Below are 22,587 nucleotides of genomic sequence, written 5' to 3' on the forward strand. Positions count from 1 at the left end.
CACTCAAATTATCTTGCGTCGCACCCCGGCGAAAAAGCTCACCGCTTCCATCATCGCAGGCAAGCAGAGCGCCAAAGATCACAAAGCACGCGTTTCAGAATCACTGAGGACCCAGCTCCAGGTTTTGGATGCTGCTTATTTGGAAAGCATATGATGGAGGCTAGTTTCCGACCCATTCTAGCTTCCATTAAGGAATTAAACCCAGTCGAAAACGCTATGGGTATTGGCGATGTCGGCGACACAGGTAAAAAACCATTCTCGGAGGACATCCGCATCGAAGTCTACGGGCCAACCAAGAGCATTTTAGCGTCACTGACCTCCCGAACATCTCTAGAAGAACGATAGCCGGAGTCTCCACCAAGGTAGATAAGTCCACGGTCAACTGCATGGCGCGCGGATGCATGGAAACCCAATATCCGCCATTCCCACAACAATACACACCAAGCTGGATATTGCCACGCAGGATGTGTTTGAATGGGCAGGGGAGTTCGATCCAGATAGGAACAGAACTCTGGAAGAGTTGACGGGGCCTGACCTGGTCGATAAATGAGCAAAATTGGACGTGGGAAGAATCCACCAGTTGTGGCTTGGGTGACGCATTCTCCGGATTCTTAGCCAGGCACAATTTGTAACACCAGTTTTGGAACCATGGAGACATCGAAGCACATTTCTTTAAACATAAACACCTGTGGAACGATTTAAGTACAGACAAGAAGGGAATTGACTCACTGCGACCACGGCTCCAGGAGATAACGGCGTATTCATATACGTCAAGAATTTTCTAAAGGTATGAATTCCCTTGAGCCGGGACAAGACATGCGGCAATTAGTACCAAGGCGACAAAGAGATCAAAAGCGAGATGAGACAGACGATGAAAGAGATAAGGAAAGCCATTGAAAGTCTGGGTGCGAACACGGACACCAGCGGAGCAGAGCCGCTCCTTGATTTGGAGTACAGCCATGGTAACATCTTTGACAGGCATCGGAGTCTTCGGATCGCCACTGAGGCGATTGCTTGCAGAAAAAATATTTGCCCGTACGATGGCCATAGCGGGACATGTCTCCTGCTTCGATATCGATTATCGCAATATACACAGTAGAGATAAGTCTGAGGAGAATCGCATTGATAAAGCTCCTTCTGTGGAAGGGTCAGGCCCTAGGGCACCGGGAGAAATTAGTGTGAGAGTCATTAAAGATCACCCTGATATTGCTGACCTTCTATACGAGAAATACCTCTGTGCCTTGGTCGCATACCTGCGGAATGCTTGTGTGGCTGAAAAAGGTTCATACGGAGTCCCGCGGGTTTGAGCTAGGAACTTTGAAGGCCGCACTCTCCTATTCATCATGATGAAAGGACAGTGCTAAAAGGGCTAATCCTAGCTTTGGGCTATATCAGTGATGTGATAGCCTTGGTGCATTCTCTGATCCTGGAGGCCAGATCAATATTCACAGCCGAACCAGGACCGTTCTGTCGGCTTACATTCAATTTACACAACTCTGCCCTGACTCGCCGAAACTCTCTTTCGTTGTCTTTGGGCGAGATAACACCTGGAAGCAATATCTGCTCGATTGCGTCTAGGATTCCAAAATTGGCCGGGTGGAAGCTCGTCGCAAAGCAATCTGAGTCGAGTTTTCCTGCGGATCTATAGCTTGGCTCCAGGATGTCTTGAGAACCTCTGCTAAAGGTGGCTGGAAAGCAGTCTCTGACCAGCGGGTCCAGAGTTTCCCCCTCCAGCGGAAGAGTGACGGCTGGTGTGACAGCACCCACTGTCGAACGCCAGTAAATGTCCACTGGAGGAGACTCTCGCGGGCTCGAGACGTCTGGTGGATCTGTCAATGTGCCTCGGCGAACTATAGTGATGTTGCCGGCACAGGAAAATAGGGCTAGATCTCTCTTCCCTTCAATAGCAAGCAGCTCGAAGGTTCTTCAAAATACTTGTTGAACAAACCCGCTCTAGGGACGGAACACTACTCTGAGATGGGGACAAAGAAACCTCAATTTCGTGAGGCTTGCACTTCATCAAAGTTTCAAGCGAAGCTTCATAAAATTCATTCTTTTCTGCCCAGAAATCAGCATATCAATAACAACAGCGCCTGGACAACATCAGCTTGCCGTACTCAGACGCGCGCCAGGCGCTCCATCTGACTTTTACTTTGAGTTCAAGACATTTGAACTTTTCCTCTACACTTGCAGACGGAGCAACCTTCCGCTCGATGAATGCCGGTGCAAACCTGTCTAGATCTTTCATCAGGTCCGATTTAAAGGCTTCTATTTGACCTCTAGAGAGCTCCGAGTCCTCTTTGAGCTCCCATGGCACATCCTGCTCGTGATCTCCCCCATTCGCCTCGCGTAGCTGAAAGATACATCTATCGAAACAAGCGAGAATTTTGGTGTCCTAACTCTTTGCTATGAATGAAACCGTCCTGATATACTTGAAGACACCAGACCATCTTGGAAGTGTGTCAAAGAGATCCATACCTCGATCTATCTTTGAGCAACAAGCTTCCTCGTCTCCTCCGCTGTATATTTGTACGTTCTCCCCCGAAATGTACGAGCCCAGGAAGGCGAGGAGAAGGAACCTACTATGGCTGAACGATCCAGCGAGGTCGTCTATCTGATGTAAATTCGAATCCAAAGTGCCCCTGAACGTCACCACCTATTTCGGCTCGGAGAAAGGAGCGTATTCACTGGCTGGCGCCTCGATCGAGCGACGTCAAATTTCCCTGCTGGGCGTCGTGGCGGCCTGAATTCTGAGAGCTGCTGATCGCTCTTAGAACAAGTGGCACGGTATCTAGTTAGCAGTTACTTAACTAACTAGTTTATCGGGACCGCTGAAGGAGACCGACGAATATTGTCTACAACAAAACATAGAAACCAAAAAAAAAAAAAAAAAAAGAAGAAGATAAAAGGAAAAATGGAGAAAGGCGGATAAGCCAAGGGTAAGACGAGCATTTAATTCCCACCACGGGTGCAAGGGAAGTGGAAAGCAGCACGCAGAGAGCTTGGGAACCATGGCTCCCTCCACCTCCCGGCTGGCAGTTCTTGTGGACGGATGTATATGTATGTAGATACATACAATTCGTTTGCTACCTCTAACTATATGCATAGAAAATTGGCTAAGTAGTTTGGTGGACTTGTCGTGGAAACACCATATTCAAGTGTTGTGCTCGTTTGCAGATGAGGACTCTTAAATGGAGTCGGGCTGTTTGCCTGGGTAGATGTCCATGGAGCTTGAGAGGACGACGCAAGCAATATTGACTTCGAGAGGGGTAATAGCTTGGAGATGGCAAAGGAGAAGGAAAAGCTGGCGTGAAAGAAGTGAAACAGCATGGCTGAGAAATTTAAACAGTTAGAGACTGAACTGATAATCTATACGCTGATTACGAGATTAGGGCATTGCCGCAAACACTCGAACGTATGTACACAAGGGGAAGATTTGAGACAAGGAAATGTAAAAAACCCCGAAACACACCGAGAAAGGGTATATTCGAACAGACAGGTACTCCATCTCGCGTCAAACAACAATGTACTCCTGAGTCATTTTCTCCGAATCAATAATCCGTCTCCACTTGAAGCCTTCTCCACCAACAAGTTCTCGGATCGCACACGGTGGGCCCATTGGACCCGCAGAACTCCCCGGATGCTCCGCCTTTGTAGCTGTCCGCAAGTCGGAGGGGCTGTTAGTGACGTCTGGGAATGGTTCGGAAGAACCTTGTTTAGAGTCGCTCGCCCAGATCTTCTCGAGGAGTTGCAAACAAGAGAGATTATTCACAAACCCTGAATCCTTCTGTATATCACAACACCTCTGACGAATGATCTGCCTATCCGCTTCGAAAACGCATTCTGCCCCTGTAATGAATAGAGGCCAGAGGAGAAATACGTCCGACTGAACAGCGGTGATATAATGCAAAGCGCCATACACTAAGTTCTGAATTCGTGCGTGAGTAGAAGGGATATTTGGATTCGCAAGACGCTCGAGATACAAAAGACCTGCATATCGGAAAGATTCAGATATATTGGAAACATCGGGGAGATTTGCCTGGGGTACATGGGCGAGAGTTGACGTCGCAGGAGGTGTAGCGGAAGTAAAGCCGGAAGAGGATGGGAAATGAGCAGAAGAAGTAGGTGTGTGCGCAGGTGTAGTAGGGCTTGGTGCCGTTGTAGACGCGGGATCCATCCGCCACGACTCCAACCTTTGCCGCATTGCACGCCATTCTTGCCAGAATTCAGTACGTGGATCAGAAACTTGATACGCATTGAACGGCATGTCGCTGGGGAAAGGAACAAACCCTTCACGCGAATAAATAGGGGATGAGAAAGTGGGATAGTGAAGCATAGAGGGAGGAGGAATAACTGTTGCAACCGGTTTCTCCACAAATTCGTTCGGCTCAACTGGTTTCATTTGACTGAGTTGGTTCAGCCGACTGAGCTGGGCAACCATCCGAAATAATCGCGACTCGCAGCCCGCTAGGTTTTCCAGCGCCCATTCATCGCCTGTTTGGGTTACAAGGTCAAGAAACTCGGCACTCAGCTGGCTGTCCCGATCATTGACGGCGGCGGTCATCGTGTCAAACCAAGTGAACATTCTCATGAACCACTTTGTTGCCTCGAAGTTGGAATTTCTGCTATTTTTGCGAAGAGCAAAGAGCTTTCTCACACCCGCAAATTGGCTTTTGAAAGATGCAAATCCGGTGTCGCACATGTGAAATATGCTGAGTACCAGCAACGTCGCCAGCAAGGCATCGGAACGTCTGGCGATAGGGTCAGCCAACTGAGCATTCACTGAATTGATCACAATTGCCTTATGGAGCGTTTCCTCTTTCATCTGTTCATCTGGGCTAAGAAGCCCAAAGCCTTCGGTCATCGACCTGTCTGTCAATCGACAGTGTGCCTGGCATGACCTGCGAGAAGGCAAGGTTTTGCCTGTGGACAGTCCCCAGTTTTTCCTTCTCTGCCTTAAATTACTGAGCGACAGAGTAGCAATCGCATGCTGTAAGGTGTCGCTAGTTTTAGCTAATTCTATCATGTATAGCCGGAACGGGCTTGTTGGGGTATCGAATGCCACGATCACAGGAGCGATCACTTCCATGTAATAGCCGATGAGATACCGCATTCGTGGGGTCTGACCAACCATTTGGTTCCAGAATGGCTGATGGATAAGATAGCTTTGCGAGGACACCGATTCATAGTTATCACCGGGGTTGACGTGTGTGCTTCCGGTGGGGATGAGGAGGTTGGGCTGATTTCATCTTCAGCTGGCCGTGAGTAGTTGCAAACTACACGTTTTCTCGAAATATTTGCATGCAAGGGCACAGGCTGGTCAGACACAGGCGGAGATGGAGGTGACACATGCGGATGCGAAGTCGCCAGGTGCGTCCAGGCAGTCGGATGGAACTGGTCATTGTCAAAAGATGCGATAGATGTAGTCCCCGGCCCAGTGTTGGAATACACAGATTGGCTGGGAGTATATTCTGTATGGTTCTCAGAAGGGGTATATGAAGACTGTTGAAAAGAAGCTATATTAACAGGTGATTGGCTCGTATGCGATGTGATGGGGACGTCTGGCGCCGCGACCGTCGATACCCAGCTCGCTGGACTTGAAAGCGAACTTGTTGGAGTCAATGGAACGGACGAGGATATGAATCCGCTGAACTCATCTCGAGCCTGTGCAAGGCCTGTCACGTCATTTCTATCTTTCGCGTGCGGAACACTTCTCGGTGTTTGTTTCCTTGTTGCAGTTTGGGACACGGGTACGGTAACTTTCTGAGAGCCGGATATCGGCAACGACAAACCCCTAAGCTTCCCACGACTCGCAACACCTACACCCCATGTCAACGTTGTCTTGTATCCCGAACACCGCCTCCCCAGATCCAAACACTGAGTGCAATATGGTCGTCGTCGGTCACAGCTGACTTGGCGGTCCGCACAGGTAAAACAATCATCAGCAGCACCGCTCCCTACAGCTCGTCTACGTCGTTTCCGGGGTGCGGGAGCCAATCCGTCACCTTGCTTTGCTGACCTTCGGCTCTTTAGGGCTGGAGGAGGAGCTGCAGTGGCGGTCGAGCCTCCTGGGGACATGACTGGTCACGGTAACGCCGAACTCTCTGAATTAAATAGGTAACGTCGGGGAATATTCCTGCCCGCCTCGCAGGTGGATCGGGCCAAAGAAGGGACGGAGGACTTCGAGGTCGTATTCAGTGGGCAGTAACGAGCAATGCCATTGTCTCCATGCTGGCAGGAGTGAATTCCTAATGTATTCATATAGCTAATATTCGGCCGGGGTAGAAAAAGGGGGGGAGGAAAAAAAAAAAAGAAAAAGAAATGAAATGAAAAGAGGCCCTCCTCCAAGTTGAAAGCGATGGAGAAAAGCGAAGGGGGAGAGAGAGATATTTGGCGTCGTTGAGATTTAGTTTAGTGCCGATCTGCAGAGTTTCAAGTCGACGGTTCTCGAAGGCGGCAGAGAAACGGTTTAGAGCCCAACACGAGGTTAACTAGTTAACAGCTCATCGTCAGCAGCGAATTCCTGTGCCCTCACAGCCTTGTTGATACTAAGGCTTGGGCCTCATCTTATTGTCTCCTCTGGGCACCTGAGGAATTATGTAACTTGTGCACGGAGGATGTCGGGGACGTGGCTGGCGGGAAACCGAACCATGTTTGGGAGAATCGCATGGCACTGGATCCAAAAGAGCCCGCCTTTAGAAGGATTTCGACCAAATCCAGAGTGAGCTGCGCCCGATAGCAGAGGATTGCGCTGTCATCCCGGTCGGCAGCTCGATAATAGCGAGTGACGAGACCACAAAAGAAAAGAAAAAAGAGGGATGAGGTCGACCACGTATCCGTAACATCACCCCATTCCACTGACGCTAAGCCAGCGTGTTGATGGTTTTTAGCGCCCCTCTATCCAATTGTACTTGGGAAGACGGCGATCAGCGGCCCACAAAATCAAACACGCCATTTTGCCTTAGTCAGTAGCGACACGTGGGCCTAGCGTGGTCCGCGTTCCTTCCCCTTTCCGTGTTTCGCCAAGGATTCTAGAATAGGTTAATTAAAAGGAAGGGGCAACCCACTCAAATGCAAAGGGGAATATTCTGATTGGACAGCCGGTTGGATATTCCCGAGCATTGTAGGCTCCTGATTGGACAATATCGACAATCTGGTCCTGATTATCACGTGATGTAGTCCACGGATAAACGTGCTGCCGTTCCTAATTGGCTGGCTGGCCCCACTCGATTTCTTGGCGCCATTCCCCCCCCCCGCTTTCGCTTTTCCGTCGTGTTCGTTCCTTTTTGCGGCCGCCCGCGTCGAGCCTTCACCGATCGCTGCCAATATTCCCTTCTTTCTGCCAAAGCGCAACAGGCCTCACGCGTCCACAAGCATTGCATTTATAATCAAGGAGTGCCAATAGCTCTTGGCCTTTGGTCTGTTTTGCACTTCGTGTTTAAGGAACGGTGAGAGATCCCGCCTTGATTCGGTCCAAATGGCAGTTCCATCCTTGCGTTTGGAAAGTCGATTGGCCCTCGAGTATGTATGGACTAACGCGGCCTGCGTCGTGGAACTCCTGTGGAATGTTCTCCCGGATGGCCCGGAATACCGCAGCTCCCCTTAACCGGTAAGCCGCAGAGAGCCGTCCAGTGTCGGCGACGGGACGCCGATGATGGCTACATGCCCAGGACTCCCTCATACACAAACACAAAGTGTACCGGGGCGCTTCCAAGGTTTGTTAAACGAAGGACTCCCGCAGCCCAGATTGATAAAGTTGCGTCCGTCGGTTGGCGAAAAGCTGGCGGCTCGTTCGGGTACTGACGCAGAAATAAGCTATTCCTTGAAAAAGCCCTTGAAAAGCTGCGCAGGGACCTGGGTTGATGGCTCCAGGCGGGATCTTCGCTTGTCTATGACGCCAGCTCCAAGGCTCTTATTTCTACTCGTCTCGCGCCGAACGGGGCAAAGATCTGTCAATTCATACTAAATGGGGCCTGGAAACGTGGTTGCCCACGCACTTGGACACCACAAGCTTGGTGCGCCGCGCCATCTCGCGGCCTCGTCGTCGGCGGCCGCCCCCAAGCCATACTTCCGCCTTTCTTTGCGGGGACCTTGCTTGCGCAAAAACCTGTCTTTGTCTATCGCCTTCTTGGGATAGACGGAGGCCCAAGCGCCGCAGTAATGTATTTTAATATATTTATTTTATTCTGAATCATGCATGTATAATCGAGTATTAGTTACTTATATCCTCTGTACATAGGTACAGAGTAGTGAGCAGGGAATCTGGATGTGTGCTTGTTCCGAGTTAGTGCAAGAGGATCACCGCTCTGTTCTCACCCCTTCCTTTCCATGTCCTCACCCATCCTCACTAGCATACATGGATGCGATACAGACTTTTGCAAAACCATGCAGGAATGTTTACACTGGGTAATTGTGTGGAGTGGTCAATGCTGCCCGAGGAAGTCCACACATTCGCGCAATGAGGAAGTGCTTGGACGACCATCACGTTGCATATCTTCTAATCATGAATTGGCATCAACTTACATAGATGGTAGCCGTCAAGCATTGGATCCTGCGGGGCATTGATTAAAAGATCTCTTGATCAAAACTAGATTCAATCATCAAGGGGAGTAGGCCTTTGCAAGCGATATAAATTCCTCATCTTTGGTCTTGCCGGCAAGCAAAAAAAATTAGCAATAAAAATAAAATAACAATAAAAATGGAAAATAAAAAAATAAAAAAAAGGGGAATAAAAAGAAAAAGAGAAGAATTTCCATCCCACATCATATGGAAGGAAATTATCAAGCCCAGGCTCAGTTACAGGCCTCTGCACACCTCCACAATCTCCTTGGCTACTTTTTGATCAGCTTTATGTTAAAGTGCTCTATTAGTTTAAGTAACTAAACAATTAACCACCAGGGTAGTAACTGGAGTCCATGTTTGACTGCGGAATTGAAGAGTTTTCAAAAATCGCATCTTCATCATTGACGACAGCTGGTCTGACATTTTGCATGAATTCATATGAAAACAGATCTCCCGCCCTATACTTGGCGCCTAAAAACACGAATTATTCAATAATTAAGAATTACAATTGTTTTGACCCATCAAAGACATTCATTCTCTCTCTCTCTATCTCTCTCTATATATATATACCTGTTTGGTATCTCCTCATATCTCCAGACCGCCATCCGGAGCAAGTCCCTCTTCAGTTTCCGGTGAAAGGTCTCCCAGCCCAGCACGATGTCTCTATCGTCATGAGACTCGACTTCGAGAAAGTCACTTAATTGGAGCGCGAGTAGGGGTGGCGTGGGTGCAATCAATGCTATAATTAACATAAGGTCAGAATGATGGAGAACGATAGCGATAACACTGAAAACCTACAACCCTGAATCAACGATTCTTCACCCCCCCCCTAGTTTGCGCATTGCGCTTCCATACTTCAAGGAACATGTGTATTATCCCGACCCATTGGGTGTCACCCAGCTTAAGAGGACCAAGTTGACTCTCAAAGTGGAATGCGCCTTCTAGATCCCGGTCCCCTTGTTGGAAGGGCAAAAGATTCTAGCACCGCAGCTGGAGGATTCTCAATGGGACAGTGGTATTCGGAACCGTCTGTAAGTTCCACAAGGAGTACTCTTTGTACATCCTGTCTTCCCTCAAGCCAGAGCTTCGCACTCTTGACAAGATGGTCATATGTTCCAGCCAAAACAACCTCAAGGATGAGCATCCTCTTGCCCGATATAAGGGCTAGATCAGGAATTTTGTATTAGGCAGGATGACCACCCCTATGCAGTCGAAATCGCCCATTGGTCCGTATCGTGGTCTCTAAGCCGGTATGACAAATGCCATCATTCAATCAATTGTAGAATGTCTCAACTACAAGTCTGTGAAGTGAAGATACCATCCTCCACACTCAACTGCGACGTAGATGGGTCATAAAGAAACTTCGGGAAGCTAAGCATCTTATCTGTTATTAAGCAAAATCTAACAAGTGTGCTGAAGATAGCTTACCTTTCTGCTTCCCCTGGGTCAAGTTCAGCTTCCAGCCTGTACCACTGATGGGGACCTATGCTGATGGACAATATTTCCTCTTCATTGATGCCTGGAGGGAGCGTGTTATTAGGCCTGGATTGCTCAACTAGAGATTTTATATACCCAGAGGGCGAATCAAACTGCCAGCTTTCTAGTTACCCATACTGGCGGAAAGTGGCAGCAAGTTTGTTTGGCTTTGACGTATTGACCACTGCAGAAAAGTCCATCAAGTAAACATGTGTGACTCGCAGCTGGAGATGTTCGACCGTTTATATGTCTCTAAATGATGAACAAGACATATGAGAAAATTCCCCTAGTAATGTTGGTCTATCCCAGCCAATCTTCAAGTTGTTGGGGACAAAGGAGAGTTGATGCTTCCACAAAGAATATGCCTCCAGTTTTATCAGTAGCAGAGAGAAGGCATAGTTGAGAACCTGACAAGGATCGAAGATCTCTTGGACGGTTGGTCTCAACCGAGTCCCCTTTGCTGGATTAGCTTTAGCAATAAAGAGATTAGTTAACAGACAAAGATGCAGATGCAAAATGAAAACAAAAGTAGAGACATTTTCTGCAGAAGATTATCCCACAGAAGAAGTATTTCATAATAGATTCATCGTGTCCAATCTGCGTATGCGCAGAGATTGTTACCCACGTAACACTTTCTATCACGAACGTGGACAAGCTCTTAGATTGTAATAGGTGACTCTCTTATTTTCTTTGACAATCATTTGTAGGTACAGTGTCCCAATGTCGCGGACCTTTAGTTCAGCAGGAGGTTTCGGGCATGGAAAGACCTGAGATGTTCCGGTGTCTATCGATGATGCGGATGCAGTGGTGCCTGTACTCGGACTAGTGTCCCAGGGCTGCATCCTAAGGGTAGGATAGTTCCCAATGATCCGGGCAACTTGGGGGACGTGTGGCAAGATATCCAAAAGTATAAGTAGAAAAAATTATTCAGTCAACAATAAGGCTGCCCGACCAGAATGGGATTGGGATCTCTCAATCCTAATTGGGACGCGGGTTGGATTCTTCTCAACCACAGGATTGGGTAACAGCTAACTATACGAAATAGAATGAAAATGGAATCACAGCATGAGTTCAGAGTTGTTGGGAACTTCTGTTCTGTTCTTGTTCCAAACAGTCGGTCTAACTAGTAGTTGGATCTTGGATGTGAATCAAAATTTTGTGATACAGTAATCAAAAGTAAGGATCATGCAATTACCAGCCGATTACAAAATTTGGCGGGTTGGATGCTACAGGCTGCCGTAGTAGCTCCATGACTCGTGACAACCTTAAGAGTTGCGGAAAAATCCAGGTTCCTGGGCTATCCTGGGTATGTACTGTACATGCCAACCATCCATGACGGCGGGCCTCCTTCGTCCACCTTGGATGTACTCCTTGAACCTGGGATGCAGCCCTCCTGGGTTGCGGGTGTCCAGTTCCGCCTGGTCCGGGCCCGAGCTGAGAACACCAGCCTGTTTTGGTGGAAATTTGAGGACTACTTTCGTTGATGGCCGGAGGGTGAGTGGTGTCCAGCGCTCACTTCATACTGACAATCAGCCCCGCTCGAAGGTTATCAAGCCCTATCCCAGTCCCTCGTCCTCAGCTCGTCGATCACTTGTAATATCTTCAAACGCCATGGTATACCTCGTCCGAATCTCCCACCTGAGATCTCCTCGTAGACCGCGTTTCCAGAACACGGCTGAGAGACTTTGAGATCGACTTCCTTTTTCCCGCCCTTCCCCTCCTCAAGAGCTAGTAAGTTTATCTTTACTTGATTCGAACCCCGACATTCTGGCGTCATCTCCATACATTCCATGCATGGACTTATTCCATCTTGGACAAGCATCCACGGAGTATGTTGGCCGATTCGGCCCGAGTTGCGAGTCGCGAGGTTGCTTCCAAGTGTATCTGTCTTGCCTTCCCGGCCTATAGCTGCTAGCTTGACCTGAATGTATTTTTTGACAGCCAGCTTACTGCCAGACAATGAGAATTACGTGCGCAGGTGCATGGTATATGCAGGTTGAAATAAAAAATTTGAATTATTGCTCAGCTACCATGTGGCGGAGGCACATGAGAAGGGCCCCTCCCCCAAGCTCCGGCAAACATCAAAAAGGCTCATCCACTATTTGGCTTCCAAAACAGCTCCATTATATGTATTACATACACACAGAAGACATTATCAACTCCGTCAAAAGTCTGCCAAATTAAACGCAAAAATGTCAAAATGAATGACAATGGTCAGCAGAAACACAAGGTGTGAGAACACAGGAATCTATTTGTAGATCAGGCATGTAGAGAATGGCCAAAGGGTCGGGCGGTATGGGAATGTAGCAGTAGCAGGAACGGCATAACGATCAGCAGGAACAAATAGTTAAGCAACCTAGAGAAGTCTATGCGCTTGTCGTGAACTAGTCAAGGGAGGACACAGGTCAGAAGAAGCACGATGACCAGAATGTTATCAAACATCTATGTACTGATTAAGCCCAGGCAAATATACAGCGCCGACGTTATCTCATCTCCAACTGATCCATAAATACACCCCACAATTAAGGCGCCGATAAAAAGGGACAATATTAAAAATTAAAAGAGCTATCCGAAAGGCTTTACCTCGACACAGGCGCCTCCGACGAAACAGTCATGTCGTCAGCCATTATGCCCACCTCGTCGGGTTGGTCTGACATCGTGCTCGCATAGAGTTTGCTGAAGTCTGAATCAGCAGACAAGAGGGTGTAAGGGTCGTCGAACTCTTTGAGCACACCGCCATCAAGGAGGGCCACTTTGTCAAAATCTAGAATGGTGTCGAGCTTGTGAGCAACGGCAATGATGGTGTGTCGAGAAAGCTTTTCCCGAATGACGCGTTGCATAATCTCGTCGGTCTTACGGTCGACACTACGCAACAAAGTGGTCAGCTTTTTTCGGACGTACAGGGCACGATAAATTAATGGTCACAACACCACTTACTTGCTGGTAGCTTCATCAAGGATCAAAATCTTGCTAGGTCTCAGCATAGCACGTGCAAGGCAGAGCAATTGCCTCTGGCCGTGTGACAAGTGGAGATCGTCGATATCAGCATCGAGACCGCCATTTTCGTCGACAACAGACCACAGATGCACGCTCTTCAAGGCATTGATAATGGCACCATCAGAAAGGAAGCCGGTAGGGTCGGCATTCAAACGCAAGGTACCCTTCAAGAGGAAAGCGTCTTGTGCAACGCCGGTGATTCTAGAGCGGATCTCTTGTCGAGGAATCGTGCTGAGATCAACGCCGTCGACAGTGATGGTACCACCGCTGAGCTCAATCATTCGGAAAATGCTCAGGACCATTGAACTCTTTCCACTATTGGGGCGGTCAGCATTGCTACTTCAGACAAGGCAATTAAAAGAAAATAGTCAAGGGATGTAAGATCCCTGGTTATTTTCCTTACCTTCCAGTTCTGCCACAAATTCCGATTTTCTCGCCCGGGTTAATTTTCAGGGATACGTTCCTAAGAACAGGTTCACCAGGCCTATAATGCGCCAAATTAATAATTATATCCTTGCGTTCCATGAATAGGGCGTAGCCTACCTATATTCAGCAGAGACATTCTGAAATTCGATGCCACCCTCTCCCGGCCAGTTGGTTGGAGGCATATTGTTCTCAGTAACCTTGTCTTCAGCCACCATGGTTTCATTGAAAACTTTGATACGCGCAATCGCACCGATGTGAGTTTCAAGGGTTGTCCAGAACGTAATCAACAGCTTGATGCTCTGGCTAAATTGGACGACGTTCAGCAACGCAACACCAGCGTACCCACCGCCGATCGTACCACGCAGCTTGACGACAAGGATGATTAGAATAGTAGCAATGCCGGCCACAACCAAATCCAACACCAGTGTTAACCAACGCTGCGCGGAGAAGAGTAGGTAGAATGGCTTCTGAGACCGGTCGAGGAGTCGACGGTTCTTCTCCTCAAGGAACTTTTGCCATCCGAAAGCTCGAATTGTTGCTAGACCGTTCAGGCACTCAGAGAACTGGGAGTATAACGGAGCCTTGGCCTCGAGATCCATAAATCGAAGCTGTCGAGAGGTCCTAAGATAGTACCTTTGGATGAAGTACAAAGCTACAAGGACGACTGGGAAAGATATTGCACCATAAACAGAGGCCACACCAATAATGATCATCTGGGCGATACAGAGAACAAATACTAGAAAGACAGATGTCAGCAATACACTGAAATATACATAGATTGGAAGGATTGCTTACCTGCAAATGTGTTAAGTGCAGCAACAGGCAATTCCATATCAATGAGTTGTAAATCTTGACTGAAACGATTGATGGTCACGCCTGTATCCGTTGTGGAAAAAAACGACATTGGTGCGCTACAACCCAATTGTCAGTTTGTTTCTCTCGGGGCAATCTGGGGGAACCGGTTACCTTAAAACAGTCTTTAACAGTGTCAGATGGAAAGCTTCACCAGACTTTGGCACCATGGTGATAATCATTTGCCTGTTGTTCATTTGTCAGTATATCTGTAGAATCCTTCAAGGTTTTTAAAATACAAACTAACCAGCAGCTAGCAATAAGGCAGATAATTGCCAAAAAGCCAAGCATGACATAGATGCCTAAGTAGTAGCCGAGTCTCTGGTATGGGTTTTCAATATTTGCACTTGCCCACTCCTTGAGCCAAATGGCTGTGAATAGATCATGTTAGCAAAATATATGGTAAAGTGTTGAGCAAACCGAAGGCGACTTACTCGGGTAGGCAATGCAGAACACAAAGCCGCAGACAAAGACAACGAACATGAGAGCGGCGAACCAGCCAACGGATCCGACATAGTAGAGGTAGATGCCTACGTCTCCAGTTCTCCTGTTGGCTTCAGCCTCCAGGGCCTCGTTGCTGCGAAGGTTGTCGGGCTCATCCTCCTGAACGATCGATGTAACGCCACGGTGGGCATCCGGGTCGGCCTTGTACGTCCAGTCTGGAGGAGGAAGCGAGAAGCTAGACACATATCCGGCAGCGGAGTTCAAGGTTTGGAAGCTACCTTGCTCACAGATCTTGCCTTCAGCGTCAAGAGCGATGATGTAGTCGGAGTACGGGAGTCGCTTAGCTATCTCGGAGTTAAGACACGCTTTCTTCTACGTACCAAATGATGGATATACTTACGGGAAGAGGAGACGAGGATGATGGTGGAGTGGATTCTCCGCAGCAAACCGTTCTGTCCTAACAGATTGTGGAAAATATGGTTTTCGGTGGATGCATCAATACCGCTCAGGACATCGTCCAAGATGATAACATCCTTTTGGGCATAGACAGCCCGGGCGAGGGACTGTTCATGGGCTGTTAGTGGCATGTCGGCGATCGGTACTGATACGGATACTTACAATACGTTGACTCTGGCCTCCACTGAGAGCGATTCCCTTGCTTCCAACAATGGTCCGATCGCCTCGAGGAAGTTGTTGTAGATCTTCCTCTAGCGAGCATGCGCGAAGGACGGTTGTATACCACTGCTCATCGAAACCCGACACGGCAGTAATGCTGTCTCGGATAGATTCGTTCATATGCCAGGCGGTCTGGTCGCAGTATGCCATGTTGAGAGTCGCCACATCGACGCGTCCCCCCATGCACGGTACTTCGCCGAGAATAGCCTTTAGGAGAGTCGACTTCCCACATCCGACAGGGCCAACAATCATAGTGAGTTTTTCCCTGGGGATCGACAAGCTGATTTCCCGAAGAAGCGGTTGTTTATCCGGATCCCAGCCAAAAGAGCCATCCTGGATCGTGACGACGTCTCCATCAGCAAGCGGCTGCGGTGCATCCTTGAATGGGAAAGACAATTTCGCAACACTGAGGGCGCTTGATACACGTGTCTTCTCTGTTGTCATGCTGTTGTGCTCGGTGGCCGGGAAACTCTGCGAGCTGTCCATGATGTCATCGGGGATGTCCATGGGCTTATGCCGGGGATCAACACGTGAGGGCTTGTCCAGGAACTGTTGAATTCTAGAGAAGCAGCCCACGGAGCCCAGGAACGTGACTAGGGCCAAAATGAGCGACTGTAACGGTTCGGATAGCAACGCAAACAGTGACAGGGACGTGAAAACTCTGGCGAAATCGAGAATTGAGTTATCGCCGTTCTTCTTTGCCAAAATCGAGAAGACGGTGAAGGTAAGAATAGGGCTGAAGACCTGGGAAACGTAGGCTATCGTTATTGGTCAGTAAACGACAGGGTAACGAAGCAGCGGGAAGCCACATGGGATGTAGCGTACCAAAACCCATATTCCAGATCAACAGTTTACGGAATTTTTTGGAGATGGTCAGCTCCTCAATTCGAAGATTGTGCAAATTCGTCAACAGGGTCTGCTTAAGACCACACATCTTAACACCCTTCATAGAGCCAAGCATCACGGTTGTTGCCGAAATACGGCGCTCGATAGCCTCGAGCCAAAGCGCCTGGTGGGCAGTCACAAAGTTCATTGCGATGATTGATAAGACCAGCGACAAAATCGAGACGGCTATTGGCACGGCACAAGCCACACCAAGCTGTAGGTAGAGAAGGAAAATGGCAATGCCGACCTCAATAATATTGGCCCACATTTCGTGCATTGTTTGCCAACCCTGCACGATGCGCTCAATATCGGCACTCATTAAAGTTAGTGAGGAGGCGGGGTCGACGTCCTTGATGCTTAGGTCGGTTGCCTTCCTGTAGAGCATCCCAATGAGGCCACCTCGAGCCATAGTAATCGCGCGATATGTCAAATGCTGGTATTGACCCATGGATACCTGAAGAGAAGAAAATAAGACAAACATGAATCAGTAAAACATTCACCCGGCAGAGACATGTACGGAGTGGAAAGGGGGCCGTACCGCTATTCCGATATAAACCAGGATGTATGCACCGATCAGGGAGTTTCCGATGCCCTCGCTGTTTCGTGATTCGGGTTGCGAGGCAAACTTGATTGCTCGGTTGATCAAGAATGGTTGTGCAAATGTGAATCCAATGAGACACAGGCGCGGGAATATAATGGACATTAGTCGCCATTTCAACACTTTTATTGTAACCCACAAGAGCGAGTTCGGACCCTTGCTCTTGACTAGAAAGGGCGGATCTCACATTAGTAAAGGCACCTCTAAGAGTAGAATGGAAGGTTGGCAGTACCTTTGCTCCATGCTGCTTCCATGCGTTGGTGCACGCGCTCCGAAACAAGATGCTTGTCGAGGTTGAAAAGGTTTTCGATGGAGAGGAGATTCGAATATCCGAACCAAAAGAGTGGATTGACCCACCAGAAGAAGGATCGATTGATTACCCCACTTGTTGCCTCAGGTGGATACGCCTGGTACTCGGGTTTCAAAATACCGCGCTTCGGGGCCGCTTCAAGCACCAAGATGATAACCTTGAGAGCAACCGTCACCGTAAAAGTGAGAGCGATCAGATAACCGTAGTCGCTCGTTCGGCGTAGCCATAATGTCCTACATCGCGCAGCGTCGAAAGGAAGGGTGATAAGGAAATATACACTGAGTAAGAACGAGGGCTTGACAGTGCGGATATGCTCGAAGTATGACAGCAAGCAGAAGGTGAGAGCGCTTCCAAGTGTGAGAGCATTGGTAACAAGAGAAGTTCGAGTCCGCTCGACGGATGGGCGAGTCCAGAGGACCAACAGGATCAAGTGAAGAACTGCGAAAGCGGCTAGGGCGGTCTGTTACAGCAGCCAAAAGTTAGCATATGCCATGTCTTCGCTCGAAGAGCGAGGAGCAGCGGGAGCGACGGTTGCCGTGAAGAACATACAAGCTTGAGATGTACTAATGGGCCATCGTTGACTTTCTTCTGCTTTTTGAACAGGTAGTGGACACGAAACGGAATAACAAGCAGCAGCAAGCCGACGGGAATGATGGTGAGGAAGGTCTCCTCGAACAAAAGAGTGAAGTCGAAACCCCCCCGACAGTGTAACGCATACGGGCCGAAGGTGTCGTCAATCCTCCCACACGTCGACAGATTGTGGGAAGCCATGTTGTCTCGTTGAAAGTACAACACAGGGCGAGACAGCAGGCTTGAAAGGACAGCGGACAGAGGAGAACAAGAAGATTCTCACTCAGTGGGAGGAGAGAGCGAACACAAAGAGAGTCCTTTTGTGTATCAGTGGCCTCCCAGCGGATTAAAACATGTCATCACGGATCCACGAGGGTGATGCTTGACAGAAAGCCGATCATCGAGGCTTTTTCTACTCCTGATCCGTGGATGGCCGTTCCCTCTCTCTCAAGCTCAATTTCTGAACCCAAAAAAAAGATAAAAAGAGAAAAGCGACACCAAGGGAGAGCAGCCGAACCGGGAAGCAGCTTAGCTTCGGACGAATATAGTCACTCTAGTTATGTCTTGGGAAGCCTCCGCGTGTCAGGTCAGGTCCCCGGTCCAGCGTGACAGGGAAGGATGAAGAGGAAAGTGGTAATACGGACGATGGAATATCTTGCATCCTGGTATATTAAAATAGAATCTCTAGGTATAGACCAGCTTTCCATGATGTTACCATTTCTCGGAACCTCGCACGCACCGAGCCAATGGAGCGGAAGCTCAGTCCACCAATTGACGGGAAAGTAAAGTAGCGTCCCTGTACCGTATGCCTCAGGTAGTATTCTGGCGGGCGCTGGCTGGAGTTGATGAGCAGGGCAATGGCTGGCGGTGGATAGCCAGGCAGCTTCTGGCTGAAAACCCAAAACCTCAACCAGAGCCTGGGAAAGGTTCGACCCAGCCACCGCCCTTCGCTTTCTCAATTGCATGAGGAAAGTCATAGCCTCATCAAAAATATACTTTATTTATGTAATTTTTTCCTTTTTTTTTTTTTTTTCTTTTTTCCTTGTTAAAATTATGGCGTCGATCGAGAAGAACTCTTTTCTGCAGCCTCAGCCGACGTGTTGATATCTTGTCGTTTTGGTTTGTTGTCGAGGCCAAGCTTTGTAGTGTGGGCAATCCCGGCATAAGATTTGCGTCCACTGCGAGTTTAAGCCTCGCTGGCCAGACCCGCTAAACGTGGAGCTGCTCGGTACCTTTGTTACCGCCACGTGACCAAAGTTACATACGAGGTACGGTAGTTACGTGAAAAAAAACGCCAACTTCGCACGAAGCTTCGACGGCGATGAAACCCAAGCAAGACCTTTCCATCTCATTTCCCGCCAAATGTTTCGGGCGACAGTATGCCGCAGCCTGTGGTCGTTGATCCAAGCCTGGTCACGTTTTCTGCTCGTCCTGATTTCGGATTCTTAGGGATGTGTATGGCAGCATTTATTAATGTAATAGATGTACTCCGTATAGTACCTTGGAAGTCTGTCCATGCTCCCGTATATGTATGTTGTACATACCCATGAAACTATATGTGGAGCGACGGAGCACACCGTATGGGGCGGTTGACTCGTAGCCGAAGGGCGATCAGGGAGGGAACTCGTGCCCAGACATTCATCAATGATGCGATAACTTCGTTTTTCCATTTTCTTTTTTTCTCTCTTTTCTTTTTCTCTCTTTTTCTTTTTTTTTTTTTTTTAGTGTTTTTCCCCAAACCTTCATCGTACTCGCTACGGTTATGCTGCCTGCATGGCTTGATACGGAGGAAATTGAGACCATGGTAGCGAGCTCGCCTGCTACCGTGCATGGCACTCAGTTCGCCGCCGCCCAGTCGCGCCGGTTGCGTTCGTATTGCACTATTATTGAATCTTGCTCCCTTCCCGGCACGCAATGCTCAAGTTTACTCCGTGTATGTACGGAATACGTATCCCGTGCTGTACATGTACTTTTGCGTGGGCGATTTTGACTCGCGAAGCCCTCAAAGTTACCCCGGATCGCCAACGAGTCCCCACCACGAAATTTTTTGTGGTTCTGGTTCGCCATGCCCTTGGCAGGGAACATGCTGGCACTCCAGATGAGTTCCGAATACCAGGGAATCACGTCCACCGTCAGAGCTTATTCCCGCACAAAAAGAACAAGAGAAATTTCCATTTCGACCTGTGGAACCTTGATGGTCACGGTCAAGAAGGTTAATGGAGATGCGATGGAGAATAGCGAGACACAAATGAACTGAAAGTTAATGTCATCAGGCACACCCAGATGCCTCCACCCCCTCCGGATCACATCATTCGCCGATATCAAACCTTGTGAGCTGTTCAGCAGTCGCAAGAAGGAATTCATAGTCGAACTAAGGCACACTGACCTGATCAGCAGCTACGAGTGCAAAGATCCAACAGCAGTCACCTCCCACATACAGCTAGTTTAATTTTGGTTGGGGGGGGGGGGGGGGGGGGGGGGGGGGGGGGGGCTGTGTGATGTTCAAACTTGGTCAGTGATTGTTGGAGGGACAAATCAACATTGCTTTTTCTTGTCGTAATCTGGGAAAATAGTAGTGTACACGCATCCTCTGTACCTCCCCAGGTACTCAGTACAGTACAAATGTAAATACTTTAACAGCGGCGCGCCTCTCCAGCACTAGGCATTCTTTCACCCGCCTTGGCCGGTCGACAAAGATTCTGCTCTTGAATTATGATTCCATCCACGGGCTCTGCCACTCGAAACTGCCGTCGTCCAGCCCCAATCCAGGAAGTAGTGATCGTCAACCCAATGAGCGCAAGCCATCGCCGCTGCGTTCCCTGAATTCGAGAATTTTAACTCGAGAGCTACCGCTACCATCTCATGGGGCCACACAAAGGAAATCCAGGTTCTGGATTCTAGAATACATTAAACAAAATATCCTTAGTCATTGATCTCGTGTGCATGTTGTGGCGTGAGGAGTTTTCGTGATGTTCTTGATATAGTAACATAGTCGGGGTTAATATCCCCTTTTCCATTTCGTAAACACCGTGGGACTCTGTTTCTGGGTTTCCTCTCGAGCTCCGATTAGACGCACTTGGATTCGAGAACGGTGGGCAACAAAATAAATACTCCGTTCGGATTCGATCCGGTAAAAATAGTACCTGTCAAGTGGTCGCCGCTGGCTGGTCGTCGCGAGTTACCGGATTTTCCTCCCTTTGGTGAGTTCGACCTACTGGCTCGAACCGTCAAAGATGTCATCCATCAAGAATCCGTTTTGCTCCATCCGGAGTACGGAGTAACCCACAGAGACATCGAGCGGATAGCCTTTTAGGGTTGCACGTCGAAAAACATTGTCTGGCCAGTGTGTTGTCGGCAGCTGATGGGCTGGAGCTTAGCTACTGGAGACCCACGTGACGAGCGCGCGCGTTCATCGTCGTTAGCTTGGGCAGTTCGACGACGCTGAGCTCCAGTCCATACCGATCTCCCTGGAGGTACTCCGCATGCTGGTGCGCATTGTGTCTTGTTATGGCCTTGGAGCCCGGAGTACGAGATACCAAGCCTCGAAGCCATGTAACGGTCAGTCCGTACATAATTACATTATGTACGGAGAAATATGCTCTATTTCTCGCCACAGGTTTCTGTTATCTGAGTTCAATACGGCACCCACCGTGCTATATTTGGCATCTCCGGTCGTGGGAAACCGGGGCATTTTGATAAGCCTGTGAACATCCCGGGACGGGAGACGGCATAGACTAATGTAGGTATGTCCACACATAATGTCCTAAAGTTTCCGGTGCTGAAATGAGAATCGGGCGTGCATGAAGTGTGGCGAATGCCCTGTCGAATTTCAAGTCCATTGTACTCCGTACAGAGCAGTCGCTCAGTGGGCTGAATTCTCGTGTCCAGTGGAGGAGCACGTCACAGTGCAGGCGGTAGGCGAGATTGCAACTGGCGTGGGTGGGCCTCCGTACCCTGTCCTCTGTAGGTATGTAGGCATATTGTATACGGAAGATACGGAGGAAACGCAGCAGCTTCTCGACTGTCAGTTTGTCGGCGGCGATGATACGGCGTCTCGGTTGGAGCACAGGCCAAAGCGGCTGGTTGGTGGGACCTGCCAAGACTATTCTTGACACGTTCGGGTACGGAGGAGGGCATTATGTAATCCAGCCCGTTCTTCCACCCCGGCGGTGGCTGCAGGTCAACCTCAACCCAACCCCAGCGATGGGGAAAATGTCCGCCGTCCAGCAGCCAGGAAACAGGGAACATCCTCCCCATGGCACACCGTTTGCTTGTCTCAGACACTGCTGTTTCTCTCCTTTGGAATCCTGGTTGCTTGTTTTGAGACATCGGATGGTGATTGGACACTCTCTGGTCAAAGTTTCTTCATTTGCAGGTTGAGCGGAGCGGATGCCGGGAATCAAAGGTGCAGGTTCGGAAAAGAGCAATGTTGAACCAGCCCAGTACGAGGTCGACGGCTGTAGATCAGATCCGGTACGGGATACCACCTTGGTACCTGACTGATACTATGGACCGGCAGACTACCGCTCCGGCCAACCCATGCTGAGAGCATTGACGGCGTTGTGTCGGTATGGAATGCATTTTCACTTTTCCAGGCGATACGAGTCTTGTTTCTATCATCAACGATCATCCCTGCTGGCTACTGGAGCCTGAGAGTGGCCATTTCCCCAGAACTTTTCCAAATTTAGGACAAGGGATCTAGAAAGCAAGCCAGCATTCCAGAATGCGATCAGACTCCTCATTGCGGAACTAGAAACAGAAGAAACGAACAGGTTTTCTTTTTCTCCTTTTT

General features: G+C 48.9%; 3 protein-coding genes across 3 annotated transcripts; 1 reads left to right on the forward strand and 2 right to left on the reverse strand.

The window, feature by feature from the left end:
- Positions 1-3,514: 3,514 nt before the first annotated feature.
- On the reverse strand, positions 3,515-6,078 carry D8B26_002594 (uncharacterized protein; the record flags this gene model as incomplete). The annotated part of the gene is made up of 2 exons (XM_066123886.1): positions 3,515-5,239; positions 5,281-6,078. 2 exons carry the CDS (start codon positions 6,076-6,078, stop codon positions 3,515-3,517), a joined length of 2,523 nt encoding a protein of 840 aa, XP_065979961.1.
- A 5,981-nt stretch (positions 6,079-12,059) lies between these two features.
- Positions 12,060-18,426, reverse strand: D8B26_002595 (uncharacterized protein). The gene is made up of 14 exons (XM_003069073.2): positions 17,775-18,426; positions 17,148-17,685; positions 16,856-17,082; positions 16,258-16,771; positions 15,376-16,190; positions 15,158-15,320; positions 14,748-15,101; positions 14,561-14,684; positions 14,428-14,499; positions 14,257-14,372; positions 13,579-14,197; positions 13,439-13,519; positions 12,976-13,350; positions 12,060-12,903 (listed from the first exon to the last, which is right to left on the reverse strand). Exons 1-14 carry the CDS (start codon positions 17,994-17,996, stop codon positions 12,618-12,620), a joined length of 4,506 nt encoding a protein of 1,501 aa, XP_003069119.2. The 5' UTR covers positions 17,997-18,426; the 3' UTR covers positions 12,060-12,617.
- A 1,283-nt stretch (positions 18,427-19,709) lies between these two features.
- Positions 19,710-20,012, forward strand: D8B26_002596 (uncharacterized protein; the record flags this gene model as incomplete). Its single annotated transcript, XM_066123887.1, has 1 exon — positions 19,710-20,012. The coding sequence occupies one exon, from the start codon at positions 19,710-19,712 to the stop codon at positions 20,010-20,012; it is 303 nt and encodes a 100-aa protein (XP_065979962.1).
- Between the last annotated feature and the right edge of the window lie 2,575 nt (positions 20,013-22,587).

Source organism: Coccidioides posadasii, chromosome 2 (genome assembly GCF_018416015.2).
Source record: "Coccidioides posadasii str. Silveira chromosome 2, complete sequence".
Lineage (NCBI taxonomy): Eukaryota > Fungi > Ascomycota > Eurotiomycetes > Onygenales > Onygenaceae > Coccidioides > Coccidioides posadasii.

What these genes read in the sequence shown, in the direction of transcription:
- D8B26_002595 (XM_003069073.2), bottom strand. Translation starts at nt 17,996, where the DNA reads ATGGCTTCCCACAATCTGTCGACGTGTGGGAGGATTGACGACACCTTC. An exon ending in CATTAGTACATCTCAAGCTT is followed by an intron (nt 17,686 to 17,774) that starts GTATGTTCTTCA and finishes CTGCTGTAACAG; the next exon opens with ACCGCCCTAGCCGCTTTCGC. An exon ending in ATTTGTGGCAGAACTGGAAG is followed by an intron (nt 13,351 to 13,438) that starts GTAAGGAAAATA and finishes CCGCCCCAATAG; the next exon opens with TGGAAAGAGTTCAATGGTCC.